The sequence below is a fragment of the Pelodiscus sinensis genome, chromosome 8 (genome assembly GCF_052426305.1).
Source record: "Pelodiscus sinensis isolate ZL-2025 chromosome 8, ASM5242630v1, whole genome shotgun sequence".
Taxonomy (NCBI): Eukaryota; Metazoa; Chordata; order Testudines; family Trionychidae; genus Pelodiscus; species Pelodiscus sinensis.
The window spans coordinates 50,302,676-50,318,738 of NC_143059.1; the positions used below are offsets into that span (position 1 = coordinate 50,302,676).

Below are 16,063 nucleotides of genomic sequence, written 5' to 3' on the forward strand. Positions count from 1 at the left end.
AAGAAATGTAATCGCCATGGCTCGACAAACTATTGAACCTACTTGTCCATGGCGAGTAGATTTCAGCCCGGTGCCCCATTTACCGGCAGTGCACGCATGCGCAATGCAGCTCTTGCTTCTTCTTCTTGCTTCTAATTTATTTATAGAAAGTCCTCGTTACCCTTTATGTCTGTAGCTAATTTGAGCTCGTTTTGTGCCTTTGCCTTTCTAATCTTGCCCCTGCATAGCTATATTGTTTGCTTATATTCATCCTTTGTCATTTGTCCTAGTTTCCACTTCTTAGATGACTCCTTTTTATTTTTAGATCATACAAGATCTCCTGGTTAAGACAAGGTGGTCTTTGGCCATACTTTCTATCTTTCCTAATCAGCAAAATAGTTTGCTTTTGAGCCCTTTACAATGTCCCTTTAAAAAGCTGCTAACTCTCTTCAGTTGTTTTTCCTCTTAGTCTTGCTTCCCATGGGATTTTACCTAACAGCTGAGTTTACTAAAATCTGCCTTCCTGAAATCCATTGTCTCTATTTTGCTGTTCACCCTTCTACTATTCCTTAGAATCATGGACTCAATGATTTCATGACGACTTTCACCCGAGCTGCCTTCCACTTTCAAATTTTCAGCTAGTTCCTCCCTATTTGTTAAAATCAGATCTAGAACAGCTTCCCCCAAGTAGCTTTTTCAACCTTCTGAAATAAAAAGTTGTCTTCAATGCAGTCCAAGAACTTATTGGATAGTCTGTGCCCTGCTGTATTAGTTTCCCAACATATGTCTGGACAAACAACCAGATTTCATTCACTTTTGAGATTACAAGTTTGGTTATCAAAGGTAACTTTATCTGTAATACATTCAAGAATTTAGAAAGGCATATTGACTTCGTATCACTCAACACTCTGATTAAAAACAGTACTATATAATATCAATAAGAGCCAGCTAAAAGATCTTAAAAAAAAAAACAAAAAAAAAACCAGTTGTCAATGGTAAATAATCATCAAAATGGGGTGTTCATAGAAAGATTCTGCTGGGATTGGTGTCATTCAACATTTTCATCAATGATCTGGAAGTTAATATATAATAACTGATAAAACATGTATATGACACAAAGGCTGAGTGATGAATCATGAGAAGGTCAGGGCTGTCATCACAGAGAGTGGACTGGACCACTTGCTAAATTGGCCCCATTCAAACACAATGTGTTTTAATGCAGCCAAATGTAGTTTTATACACCTAGGAAACAAGCAGTTCAAGCCATACTTATACAATGGAAGGCAGTGACTCTGAAAGGGATCTAGGAGGTCAGAGAGGAAAGGCAAACCAACATGAGTTCTCAGTGTCACACCATGGCAAAAAGGGCTAATGTGTGGTCTTGGTATATGAACCGGGGGTACTGAGTAAGAGCTGGGAAATGATCTTAGCTGTGTGCATAGCACTGATGCGGCCAGCACTGGGATCCCACATACAATTTTGATGTCCATGTTTTAAAAACGTTAAAAAATAGAAAAGGGTGCAGTGAGAGATTTAGGTCATATCTACACTAAACCTGAAGATCGTCTTAAAATACGCAACTCCAGCTACGTAAATAACATAGCTTGAGTCGACTTACGAAGGGTAAGTGGACAACCAGGAAGGCAGATAAGATCATCTTAAAATTTATGAATTTACTAAAATGAAAATTATCAAAACAAATCTTTTACCTTAATTTCCTTTGGTGTATCAAACATTTCTTTAACACCAACATAATCCAGTTCAGAACTCGGATACTTTTGTTTAGACTCAGCCATCAATTTTTGCAATCCCATAAAGTCATCAACTGGTGGATATTTTTCTTTTGGTGTCCTCAGTAGTCTGCTGATACCAAACATGTCTTCTACTGGTTCAACTCTTTCCTTTGATGTCTTTAATAGCCTTTTGATTCCAACTGTGTTTTCTAACTGGATTTTCTGCTTAGATGTTTTCATAATATGACTTACCCCTATCATGTCTTCTGCTGGTTGATATTTCTGCTTTTGTGTTGTCTTCATAAAGGAGACTCCCACTAGATCATTTACTACTTGCTCTTTTTGTGCTGGAGTCTTTAATAATTTTTTTAAGGTAATTTCATCTATAGGAGATTCCTTTTTCTGCTCCGGAGTGCTCAAGAGCCTTTTGACATCCGACAGAGCCTCGACAAGTTCCGCCTTTTCCTTTGGAGTCCTCAAGAGCCTTTTGATGCCTGACAGAGACTCAACGGGCTCCACCTTTTGCTTTGGGGTCCTCATGAGCCTTTTAATGCCCGACAGAGCCTCGACAGGTTCTGCCTTTTGCTTCGGGGTCCTCAAGAGCCTTTTGACGCCCAACAGAGCCTCGACAGGTTCCACTTTTTGCTTCGGGGTTCTCAAAAGCCTTTTGACGCCCGAGAAAGCCTCATCAGATTCTGGTTTTTGCTTTGGGGTCTTCTCAAATCCTTTAGCTCCCACCTCTGTTATATGCTTTTCTGGCATTACTAATGAATCACTCATAACTACTTCCTCTTCCAGTATTGTTCTCTCTTTTTCAGGAGTCTGCTTTAATTTAACACCCACAAAAGAAGAATTTGGAGACTTCTCTGCTCTCAGGAAGCGAGATACAGCATCTTGACTATTTTTTCTCTGTTGTGACATGCCTGAGGTACTTAATGGTGATATTACCATTTCTCCTGTAATAAAATTGGGCTTATGTATTTGAAAGAAAATTTAAGCAAGGAAACAGAATACAAATTTCTGAAGAAATATTAGGCATGGAAAGTTTCTGTCCCACCTCCCAAAATCTACTGTTATATAAACAAGTAACTATGAAAAACAACATGTATATCCCCATGCAGCACTACACAAATTTTAATACTGAGTTTTAAATTGAATTAAATATTAGTTATTTAATCCAACATTAAATTACATTTTTTGTATGCTATTCCTAAATTTTAAATGTGCTGCAAACTTTATTTTGAAAATGCATAACATCTAAGCATGAGGTGGAAGCAGATTTTTTTTCCATATAAAGGGACAGTTGGCATTTTTGGCACCCAAAAAAGGTGTGAGGGGAACAAAGAAAATTGTGTAAGCAAAGCACATTGAAGTGATTTGTACTGCTACAAATGTTGATGCTGAAATTTGCTTCACCTTTAACTACTACTGTTGTTTCAGTTGGTCTGTAGACTCAGAAAGCCAGCTGTCAAGATCATTTATGGTTCATATTTGAAAGGTTTTTGTTGCTAACCATAGTTGTATCTACACCAAATTTTCTGAAGGTTGCCAACGCAAGTGGTTACATAGGTAAGGTACTGGATCATAGCAGGATGGATAACACTGTGGTAAAATTGAAGTGGTTGCTATCACCTTGTCTGCCCTATAGCTTTCACCATTGCTATTTATGGTGGTACTGGCAGTACAGGGTTTTAGGGAAAGAAGTCAAGTGTAGACAAGCCATGCAAAGGGAACTTAACTAGATAAACCTTGGCCTTTATATCACAAATTTGCAGAAAAATTAATACTTTAATGTAATACATCTGAGATACAGAGCACACCTAATATAACCATTTATTAAGTCTTTTTTTGTAACTAAAATATATCTATATCCCAGATTCTCAAGAAAACAGAAATGAAGTCCTAACGTTTTGGCATATTATAGGATTTAATCTATAAAGAAATGTATTAACATAATTTTTGCTAAAAATTGAACAAAATCTCATTTGATCTCTCAGAGACAATATTAGTTTCGATCCTGACAACAACCTTATGACTAGCACCAAAATTTACAATAGAAAGGAAGGAAACTATCAAAATAAGTGTGGGGAAGTTAGGAAATTGACCATTCAGTTCCATCCTTCCAGCCTGGATAGGCTCTTACTTTTTATTCGGGGCTTTACCTTTTCCATCAACATCCTTTCCCTTCCTTAAAGAATGGGCATTGGGCTTAGTTGTGTCGGCATGCAATAATTTATTGCTTTTTGCTGAAGCACACCAACTCTTCAATGTTGAGCACTTTAAACCTATTTTGCACAATCATACATGCTTCAACAGTCTGAAAGCAGCATATTCCATGGGACATAATATAATGAAGTAGATTGCCCCAACTCAAAAATAGAACCACAAATACATCTTTTTAAGATAGAAAGCAGCATTCAACATCTCAGAATTGCATCAAACTGCCACCTGCTCCATTCTCACTCTACACAAAGTCTGTATAGATTAAAACCATGTTTATCATATCCTGACCCCCCAGGGGATTGCGAGCTACTTAGAGGGGGGCTGCAGCAACTTAGAGGGGGGGGGGGTCACGGTATCACAAAGTTTGAGAACCCCTGGGTTAAAACAAAATGAATAATTTACTAAGCTTACTTTCAAAGACCAGGTTAGTAGCTACTAGTCCGCTTTTCTTGTATGCAATCCATAAACCCTCATCCCTTTTCATAGGGCTATTAGAAGGAAGAAAAATACATACCAGTCTCCTCTGGAGTGTGTACCTCAGAGACTTCTATTTCAGTACATGATGGCGTAAAATCAGTCTTGTGAACAGCAGATAAAGATGGACTTTTTTTATTCTCGTTTACTGGAGTTCTAAACATCTCAGTCATTCCTATTAATTATGTATAAAGTAATTAGCATGTGCTTTGATTTACAAAACAGTTATACAGTTGGCAGAACAAAGAATGAAGAGTTGTGACTTAGTTCTTTTCTTCCAATATTAGACCAGACAATACTGTATAACATTAAGTAACATTAACATTAACATGAGTTAAAAATCATACATGACTTCATACGTATGACTTTATTGCACAGTAGAGGCATTATAACAGGAGCTACGTGGTATGTTAATACACTGATTGAGTCACATCTGGAAATTTGCTGCATTGTAAGTGAAAATCAGGTTACTCACATTTGTAAATGCTGTGCTTTGAGATGTGTTGCTCATATGTATTCTAATTAAGGTGCATGAGCACCATGTGCATGGCTGCCTAAAAGTTTTTAAGCTTGCTGTTATCCACTGGGTCAGCTGCCAGAACCCGTTGGAATGACAGCTGGTGCGACCCTGCCAACACAACTGCCCCTCAGTTCCTTCTTGACAGCTTCTCCGACAGTAGGGAAGGAGAGCAGGTATGGAATAGATCTGAGCAACACATCTCAAAGAACAACAGTTACAAAGATGAGCCACCGTTTTTTTCTTCTTTGAGTGCTGGCTCATACATATTCCAATTGAGGTAATACACAAGTCTTACCCAGGAGTGAGAGTGCAGCTAACTCAAGGACCACGGAGCCAAAGGCTTGGCCATCTTCGAGAGCCATGCTGGAGAATGGGATCAGTGCGTAGAGGGGTGAAGGGAGCTTTTGAAGACCAATGGTGCTGGGAGTCCCTCTTCGATGTTGGGCGTGAAATTGAATGAGGTGCACTATGCACTGAAGTGCTCGGTGCCGCGTCTTTCCTTTAGGGCCACAGAGTGGACTTCATAAGGAATTGCTTAAGATAAAAGCCCCATTCTTTTCTGGTCCAAGACTTGAAAGCCTTGCAGATCTTATACTTATCTGCTTGATGAGCTTCCCCCAGGCACCAAAGATAAGAGTTGGGGGGAAGAAGGGTTCTCGTCAGCATAGACTTCTGGCAAGAGCTGCAGGGCTTGAATCCCTGGGACCTTGGCATGCCTTCAGGTCCCAGAGGGAACACAGGTGAGAAGGGAAAGCCACTTAACTCCCACTGCTAGAAAACTAACTTTTAACTACAACAAATGAACTAATAACTCCAGGGACGAATGGTGCTTGCAATGCAAGAAAGCGAAGATCCAACAGTAGTCACTGGTGCTTAAAAGGAACTGAGGGGTGGTTGGTTCAGATTCCCAAATCTGCACAGTCCTTTGTGGGTAATGAATCTGAAGAACTGTCCCATATTGAAGTGTCCTTGAAGGAGGTTTTGGGACAAATTGAAAAACTTAACAATAACAAATCACCGGGACCGGATGGCATTCGCCAAAAGGTTCTGAAATAATGTGAAATTGCAGAACTATTAACTGGGGTTTGTAACCTATCCTTTAAATCAACTTCTGTACCCAAGGACTGGAAGACAGCTAACATCATGCCAATATTTAAAAAGGGCTCTAGAAGCGACCCTGGCAATTACAGACTGGTAAGTCTAACGTCAGAACCGAGCAAATTAGTTGAAACAATAGTAAAGAATAAAATTGTCAGACACATAGATGAACATAACTTGTTGGACAAAAGTCAACATGGTTTCTGTAAAGGGAAATCATGTCTTACTAATTTATTAGAATTCTTTGAAGGGGTTAACAAACATGTGGACAAGGGGGATCCAGCATATAGTATACTTAGATTTCCAGAAAGCCTTTAACAAGGTCCCTCACCAAAGGCTCTTGTGTAACTTAGTTTGTCATGGGATAAGAGGGAAAATCCTTTCATGGATTGAGAACTGGTTTAAAAAAACAGGAAACAAAGGGTAGGAATAAATGGTAAATGTTCAGGATGGAGAGGGATAACTAGTGGTGTTCCCAAAGGTTCAGTCCGATGATCAATCCTATTAAAAAATGATCTAGAGAAAGAGGTAAGCAGTGAGGTGGCAAAGTTTGCAGACATTACTTAACAGTTCAAGATAGTCAAGAGCAAAGCAGACTGTGAAGAACATCAAAAAGATCTCATCAAACTCAGTGACTGGGCAACAAAATGGAAAATGAAATTTAATGTGGATAAGTGTAAAGTAATGCACATTGGAAAAAATAACCCCAACTATACATACAATATGATGGGGGCTAATTTAGCTACAACTAATCAGAAAAGATCTTGGAGTTATCGTGGATAGTTCTCTGAAAACATTTACGCAATGTGTAGCGGCAGCCAAAAAAGCAAATAGGATGTTAGGAATTATTAAAAAAGGGATAGAAAATAAGACAAAGAGTATCTTACTGCTCCTATATAAAACTATGGTACGCCTCACATCTTAAATACTGCATACAGATGTGGTCTCCTCATATCAAAAAAGATATTATGGTGTTAGAAAAAGTTCAGAAAAGGGAAATTAAAATGATTAGAGGTTTGGAACAGGTCCCTATGAGGAGAGGCTAACGAGACTGAGACTTTTTAGTTTAGAAAAGAGGAGACTGAGGGGGGATATGATAGAGGTATATAAAATCATGAGTGGTGTGGAGAGGGTGAATAAAGAAAAGTTATTTACTTGTTCCCATAATATAGGAACTAGAGCACACCAAATGAAATTAATGGGTAGCAGGTTTAAAACTAATAAGCAAAAGTTCTTCTTCACACAGCTTACAGTCTACCTGTGGAACTTCTTGCCAGAGGAGTCTGTGAAAGCTAGGACTATAACAGAGTTTAAAAAAGAGCTAGATAAATTCATGGAGGTTAGGTCCATAAAAGGCTACTAGCCAGGGGGTAAGGAATGGTGTCCCCGGCCTCTGTTTGTCAAAGGCTGGAAATGGATGGCAGGAGACAAATCGTTTGTCCGTCCACCCCCTCTGGGACACCTGACACTGGCCACTGTCAGGAGGCAGGGTACTGGGCTGGATGGACCTTTGGTTTGGCCCAGCCTGGCCATTCTTATGTTCTTGTCATATATAGGGTGTTACACCAGCGCCACAGCCAATCCATTGGGTAGCAGCTAGAGTAAAAACTTTCTAGCAATTGTGCACATTGCATGCATGCATCTCAATTGGAATACAGGCAGTCCCCAGGTTACATGGATCCGACTTACATCGGATCCCTACTTACAAACGGGGTGAGGCAACCCCGCACTAGCTGCTTCCCCCCAGCAGACCAGGGAGAAGAGAAGCTAGCGCCCCCCCCGCAGCAAACCAAGGAGACGCGGAGCAGCTTTTCTCAGCAGACACCTCAGCTTAAGAATAAAGGACTGAGGGAAGTGAGGTGTGGGAGAATAAAACTGAGCACTGGAGAAATGTTTGGCTAGAGTATCCCTTACAATATGTACCAGTTCTGACTTACATACAAATTCAACTTAAGAACAAACCTACAGTCCCTATCTTGTACGTAACCCGGGGACTGCCTGTACATGAGAAAGCACTCGAAGAAGGATTATTGATACTTCACTGAAAAGCTCTACATTAACTGCAAAAAAGGAAGTGGACACAGCATTTTATAAGGAAAGACATCAAAAAATAATGCAAAGTTTAACATTTTTCTGCTGTTAGCCACATATCCTTATTTTAAAATATTCACCACCTTCATTTTAAATAAACAGAATGTAATTCTTTTTATTTTAAAACAATGAAACACTACTATACTAAACTACATATACGTTTTATCTAGAGACATATTTTACTGATGCATTCAGGCCATCTTTGCATACATAATTGTGCTAAAGATATACAGTAAGCACATGAGCACATATGGAACACACCAAATATATTTAGCCAAGAGTATATAGTTCAAGTCATGGATAGATTACAGGCCATGAATTTTTGTTCACTGCCAGTAACCCATGTATGACTTTTACCAAAAATATCTGTGACTAAAACATAGCCTTACTCATTACAACATAGGTGAGTTTAAAGCACTTATGAGAGGGTGGTAGTTTATCACAGTGGTGCTCAACCTTTTTTCATTTGCGATTCCCAGAGCCCAGATAATTTTTGTTGAGCAAAGGGAAAGGGGGGGAGGGTAGAAGAGAACCACCCGCCAGGAACATTTTGTTGCGGACCTTTTAATTTAAAGTACCAGTCCACTCCCCTGCCGCATGTACGTCAGGCGCCGAGCCTGGAAAACAAAATGCCGGCTGGCACAGATCAAAGCTCTGCGACCTCCCCAGGAAGACGGCCCATGGGTTGCGCACTGCTGATTTAGCCAGAGGAGCCTTTTGTATGTGGGGCACACTGATCTACCACAGTGGGCCTAAATGGTGGTGACAGAATAATGAACTTGATGAAATTTGCTCATTTTTAAGTTGAAATTAGATACAAACCCTCCTAATCCAAGGTTCAAGTTGATATTTTAAAGTCAAGGCCAAAAAAATTTAAGGTCCCTGCAATATATAAGTATTTTATACTATGTAATGCAAACTAACATGTTCCAAGATACACAAGAGACTATATTAAGTAAAAACTGCTTTTATCAGAAGTGAAATAATACAAGAATGATGTGGCTTACTATAAAAAAAGTATACAAGTTACCTGTGAAACTTTCATTTATATCCACGTTTTGTTTCAAAGCATAATTCTTGACCACTCTAGGAGCCTGTCCAACAAGATTCACTGCGCTGGTGTGTGCTTTTCCTATCACTATTGTAGCTGGAGAATCTGCATGGCCTGTACTAAAATGACCCTTTATTTTTCTTGCTGGAGTCTGTAGAAAGAAAAAGAGTTGTGTGGCAAATGAAGATTCATTGTCATGACCAAAATAGAATAAGGTCCACTCACAAACTTGTAGGAGCATTACTGAAAAAGTTTTAAGTCTGTTAGTTTAACTGTTACAAACCTTAGATTGGTTTACATTTAAAATCTGATTTTAGTTAAATCAGTCTACATTGTGTTTACAAATCAGTCAAAAGTCACAACCAACATGCAGTAATAACTTAAATTGAAAATCCATTTTATCTTTTTTATTAAATTAAATATAGGTTTATTTTCCAAAATAAACCTAGAACCAGTGATGTGCTAAATCAGCTCTTCATGGCAGTTGTCTCTGCTGCAAGTAGCAAGAGAATGTTTTCTGCATTTTAGGTCAATAAATAGTTCATGCAAAGAAAATAAATCAATTGGGAGATGAAAAAAAAAGCAGGAAAACGTGTTTTCCTTTTCCAAACTATGAATAAAAATTTGGTGTGAGCAAGTGATCTGAAGGTCACAATGATCGGAATCAATCAGTTCAATTCATTAATTACAGAAAATAATTTATCAGTTAATTTTAAATTCAAAACATGTTTTGACAGACTCTTTCCTTATGTATCCCAGCGCATTTAAGGTAGTTATATTGAACTTCTAAAAATGATTTTAAAATACCATTTTTGAGAATTTTTAATTAAATTTCCATCCAAAGAGAGCTTGACATGCATCACAAGCAAAAAAGGAATCCTATACAGAATCATTCACCATTTTTTAACATAATAAAGTATCCGAATAAGTGTAAGTTAAGCTATATATTTTTTAATACAGATTTACAGTAGACTTCCAATAATCCGGCACCTTTGGGATCTGGGTGGTGCCGTATTATCGGATATGCCGGAGTATCAGGAGGTACTCCGTTGGGGGGGGGGGGGGGGGGGGGGGGGAGCTGTGACAGGTCTGCCAGACCCTCACTGCGTCTGGGGGGTGGGCAGGGAACGGTGCGGTGAGGGGCGAACCCTCCGCCATTTTGCAGGAAGGTGGGGGAAGCCCTGCGCCGCCGCCGACAGTTTCCGGGAGGGGAGCAGGCTCCCCACCCCTCAGACTGCAGTAGTTATCCCCGAGCAGGGGGGTGAGGTGCAGCGCTGCGGGACCAACCTGGCAGTACCCCAGCTGCTCTGCTCTGCTTCCCCAAGTCCGCCGCTGCCGCTGCTGAAACTAACCAGCGGCAGACTTGGGGAAGCTGCGGAGTAGAGCATTGGGATGCTGCCAGGTTGGTCCCATAGTGCTGCCCCTCATCCCCCTGCTTGTCGTCCGGCAGCACCCCAGCTGCTCTGCTCCGCAGCTTCCCCAAGTCTGCTGTTGATCAGTTTCAGCAGTGGCAGTGGTGGACTTGGGGAAGCGGCGCAGAGCAGCTCCAATTGTCCAGCTGGCCAGAGCGCTTCCGGGTTCCAGTTGGTGCCAGACTATTGGGAGTTCTGGACCACTGGATGCCGGACAATTGGAGTTTTACTGTAGTATATTCTCCAAATTTAGTATGAAAGCTACATCTAATTACAAATCAACATGTTTTATTGGCTTCAAAGCAATTAAAAAAAATCAACCAATCTTTAGGAAAAGTACAAATAAAGATTAAAATAAATTATTGAAATAAATGTTTCCCGCTTGCTGATTTCTATCACTTTGTCAGATAAGTATTAAATGTCTCTTTGGCTCAATCCATATAAAAAAGTTTTTAAGATTAAGACAAATACTGTCATTGTTCTGCTATAATTGTTGTTTATATTTCCCATCGGGGTTAGGTCTGCAAAATGGTGAGGAAGAAAAACCCCTCACATTCTTACTAATATTTTGGCATCAAGAATGGGTGATCTCAACAGTAAAATTTAGCTTGAAAGATGTCAAGGAGCAATGTCTACATACGAAAGGTAATCAACTTCTAGCAAACTTTGCACACAGAAATTTTAGAATAAATTTCTCAATAAATCAGTATTTTGTACCGCTTATTATAATCAGTTTTTCAATTAACACAAAAATTAAGCTGCCTCCCCCTCTTTTTCCCTTCTGGGGTTTGCAACTATGACAACCTTTCTTTCTGCTGATAGCTCAACACACAAAGTTAAAATAAAGGCTCCTGATTTCGGTGGACATAAAAAGTCATATTCTGGGAATCAAACTGAGTTTACAACATGCTCTTGCAGAGCACTATTACAGCGCCATTCTACTAAAGGAAAATTTTCAAAATATTATTGTGCCAAAATTATAATTTATTAGATATTCCTAGCTTTATTACTAGTAAAAGTAAAAAACCGAGTATCCATTCAATACACTGCAGTGGACTAATTAGCCCTTCCACACACACTACCATGAATGATTAATTATGTCTGCTGGCAGAAATACGAACTAAGGATATTAAATATCGACTAACTGACTAATTGAATAGTCAATGCATTTTTGCATTGACCATTCGATTAGTCGATAGGACGGCTCTGCCTTTGAAGTGTAGCAACAGCCCTAGGGCTGCTGCTACACTTACATAAGAACGGCCGTACTAGGTCAGACCAAAGGTCCATCTAGCCCAGTATCCTGTCTGCCGACAGGGGCCAGCACAAGCTGCTCCAGAGAGGGTGGACCAAGACAGTGATCAAGTGATTTTTCTCCTGCCATCCCTCTCCAGCCTCTGACAAACAGAGGCCAAGGACACCTTGGCTAATAGCCTTTTATGGACCTAACCTCTGTGAAATTATCTAGCTTCTCTTTAAACTCTGTTACAGTCCTAGCCTTCACAGCCTCCTCTGGCAAGGAGTTCCACAGGTTGACTACGCGCTGTGTGAAGAAGAACTTTCTTGTATTCGTTTTAAACCTGCTACCCATGAATTTCATTTGGTGTCCTCTAGTTCTTCTATTTAGGGAACTAATAAATAACTTTTCTTTATCGGCCCTCTCCACACCACTCATTTTATATACCTCTATCATATCCCCCCTCAGTCTCCTCTTTTCTAAACTGAACAGTCCCATTCGCTTTAACCTCTCCTCATATGGGACCCCTTCCTAAGCATTCTAGTTGCCCTTTTCCGAACCCTTTCCAAGGCCAAAATATCTTTTTTGAGGTGAGGAGACCACATCTGTACACAGTATTCAAGATGTAGGCGTACCATAGTTTTATACAAGGGCAGTAATATATTCTGGGTCTTATTTTCTATCCCTTTCCTAATAATTCCTAGCATCCTATTTGCCTTTTTGACCACCGCTGCACACTGCATGGAAGTTTTCAGAGAACTGCCCACGATAACTCCAAGATCTCTTTCCTGATTTGTCATAGCCAAATTAGCCCCCATCATACTGTACGTATAGTTGGGGTTATTTTTCCCGATGTGCGTTACTATACACTTATCCACATTAAATTTCATTTGCCATTTTGTTTCCCAATCACGCAGTTTGGTGAAATCTTCTTGGAGTCCCTCACAGTCTGCTTCTGTCTTGACTATCCTAAACAGTTTGGTATCATCTGCAAACTTTACTACCTCAGGGTATGTCTACACTACAAAGTTAATTCGAACTAACAGACGTTAGTTCGAATTAACTTTAATAGGCGCTACACAGGCAAACCACTAGTTCGAATTTAATTCGAACTAGCGAAGCGCTTAATTCGAACTAGGTAAACATCATTCTACGACGACTAACGCCTAGTTTGAATTAAGTAGTTCGAATTAAGGGCTGTGTAGTGGGAGGCTAGCTCTCCCCAGCTTTCCCTGGTGGCCACTCTGGGCACCACCAGGGAAACTCTTCTGCCCCCCTCCCAGCCCTGGAGCTCTTAAAGGGGCATGGTCTGGCTACGGAGCCCATGCCAGGTGCAAGCCTGCCAGCACCCAGCCGGCAGACCCTGCACCTGGCACGGCACGAGCCAGCCACCCGCTGCCCCCCAGCCCTCCGCCTCTTCCCAGGACCAGGCGGGCGGGCGCCCGCCTGGTCTAGTGCGGAGATCATGGACCTCATCCAGGTTTGGGGGGAAGCCTCCAACATCCAAGACCTCTGCACTAGGCACAGGAAAGTGGCTGTCTAGGGCAGGATAGCTGCCAGCCTGGCCACCCAGGAGCAGGTTTGCATGAAAATCAAGGTGGTCCAGTGAAACCCCCGACCATGAGCTTAGAATATAAAAACGTAAGAACGGCCGTACTGGGTCAGACCAAAGGTCCATCTAGCCCAGTAGCCTGTCTGCCGACAGCGGCCAACACCAACTACCCCAGAGGGGATGGACCGAAGACAATGACCAAGCCATTTGTCTCGTGCCATCCATCTCCAACCTGCCACAAACAGAGGACAGAGACACCATTTCTATCCCCTGGCTAATAGCACTCCATGGACCCAACCTCCATGAATTTATCTACCTTCTCTTTAAACTCTGTTCTAGTTCTAGCATTCACAGCCTCCTGCAGCAAGGAGTTCAACAGGTTGACTATTTGCTTTGTGTAGAAGAACAACTTTTTGTTATTAGTTTGAAGCCTGCTACCCATTCATTTCATTTGGTGTCCTCTAGTCCTTCTATTATGGGAACTAATGAAGAACTTTTCTTTATGCACCCTCTCCACACCACTCATGCTTTTATAGACCTCTATCATATCCCCCCTCAGTCTCTTTTCTAAGCTGAAAAGTCCCAGTCTCTTTAGCCTCTCTTCATATGGGACCTGTTCCAAACCCCTGATCATTTTAGTTGCCCTCCCCTCTCCCACCTCCTTTTCCCAGTCTCCCCGAGTTTTGTTCAATAAAGAGAGTTTCTATTTTTGAACACACATGTCCTTTATTTTGTACATCAGCAAGGGGGGCTAGAGAGGGGTAAGTGGAAGGAGGTGAGGGAGGAATGGGGTACGAGCCCCCAATGGGAAGGACTGGGGTGGCTCTGCGGGCTCCTCAGGGTGGAAGCTCTCCTGCAGCCCCCCAATTGACCCCCACCCCCCCCGGATGGCAGTCTGCGGCAAGTGCAGCCGGGCTGATGGCCGAGTGCTGTGATGTGCCGAGTGTGGGCACTCAGGGCACTCCAAGCCAGGACTGCTTTGCAAGCGGGGAACCCGAGAACTGTCTGCCCAGGGTGGGGGTCGGGTCCCTTTAAGCACAGCCCTTGGCTAGCCTGAGATAGCAGTTCCACGCTCTAAGTCCTAATCTGATGCCCTGCCGGCACTGCTTCCGGCCGGCCTTAGCCTCGGTTCAGGGTCCACTCAATGTGGACATGCTAGTTCGAATTAGCAAAATGCTAATTCGAACTAAATTTTAGCTCTAGATGCACTAGTTCGAATTAGCTTAGTTCGAATTAACTAATTCGAATTAAGTTAGTTTGAATTAGTGCTGTAGTGTAGACATACCCCCACTGCATACCCCTTTCTCCAGATCATTTATGAATAAGTTGAAAAAGATTGGTCCCAGGACTGACCCTTGGGGGACACCACTAGTTACCCTTCTCCAATCTGAAAATTTACCATTTATCCCTACTCTTTGTTTCCTGTCTTTTAACCAGTTCTCACTCCAAGAAAGGACCTTCCCTCTTATCCCATAGCCATGTAATTTACACAAGAGCCTTTGGTGAGGGATCTTGTCAAAGTCTTTCTGAAAATCCAAGTATACTATATCTACTGGATCCCCCTTGTCCACATGTTTGTTAACCCCTTCAAAGAACTCTAATAGATTAGTAAGACAGGATTTCCCTTTACAGAAACCATGTTGACTTTTGTCCAATAAATTAGGTTCTTCTACATGCTTCACAATTTTATTCTTCACTATTGTTTCGACTAATTTGCCCGGTACTGAAGTTAGACTTACCAGTCTGTAATTGCCAGGATCACCTCTAGAGCCCTTTTTAAATATTGGTGTTACGTTGGCTACCTTCCAGTCATTAGGTACGAAAGCCGATTTAAAGGATAGGTTACAAACCACAGACAATAGCTCAGCAATTTCCCATTTGAGTTCTTTTAGAACCCTTGGATAAATGCCATCCGGTCCCGGAGATTTGTTAACATTAAGTTTTTCTATTTGTTCCAACACTTTAATCCGGGACAGTTCCTCAGATTCATCACTCACAAAGGACGGTACATATTCGGGAATCTCCCCAACGTCCTCAGCCGTGAAGACTGAAGCAAAGAATTCATTTAGTTTCTCCGCAATGGCTTTATCGCCCTTGATTGCTCCTTTTATAGCTCAATCATCTAGGGGACCCACAAGTTTTTTAGCAGGCTTCCTGCTTCTAATGTACTTAAAAAACATTTTGTTACTTCTTTTTAAGTTTTTGGCTAGCTGTTCCTCAAAATCTTTCTTTGCTTTTCTTATTACATTTTTACACTTGATTTGACAGTGTTTATGTTCCTTTCTATTTATCTCACTAGGATTGGGCTTCCACTTCTTAAAAGATACCTTTTTGTCCCTCACTGCTTCTTTTACATGGTGGTTAAGCCATGGTGACTCTTGTTTAGGTCTCTTGCTGTTTTTTAATTTGGGGGTATACATTTAAGTTGTGCCTCTATTATGGTGTCTTTAAAAAGTTTCCATGCAGCTTTCAGGGATTTGGCTCTAGGCACTGTGCCTTTTAATTTCTGTTTAACTAACCTCCTCATTTATGTGTAATTTCCCTTTTTGAAATTAAATGCCAGGGTGCTGGACTGCTGAGGTGTTCTTCCCACCACAGGAATGTTGAATGTTATTATATTATGGTCACTATTCCCAAGCGGTCCTGTAACGGTTATATCCTGGACCTGATCCTGCACGCCACTCAGGACTAAA

At 41.2% G+C, this 16,063-nt stretch overlaps 1 protein-coding gene across 4 annotated transcripts in view; it reads right to left on the reverse strand.

Moving 5' to 3' along the window:
• MKI67 (marker of proliferation Ki-67) overlaps positions 1-16,063 on the reverse strand; it is a 47,586-nt gene that overhangs the window by 10,398 nt on the left and 21,125 nt on the right. For all 4 annotated transcript variants that reach the window (XM_075935261.2, XM_075935262.2, XM_075935260.2 and 1 more), the window contains 3 exons: positions 9,149-9,320; positions 4,450-4,584; positions 1,689-2,668 (listed from right to left, as the gene is read on the reverse strand). In XM_075935261.2, the coding sequence (XP_075791376.2) occupies positions 1,689-2,668; positions 4,450-4,584; positions 9,149-9,320 (1,287 nt within the window). The remainder of the gene's footprint in view (positions 1-1,688; positions 2,669-4,449; positions 4,585-9,148; positions 9,321-16,063) is intronic.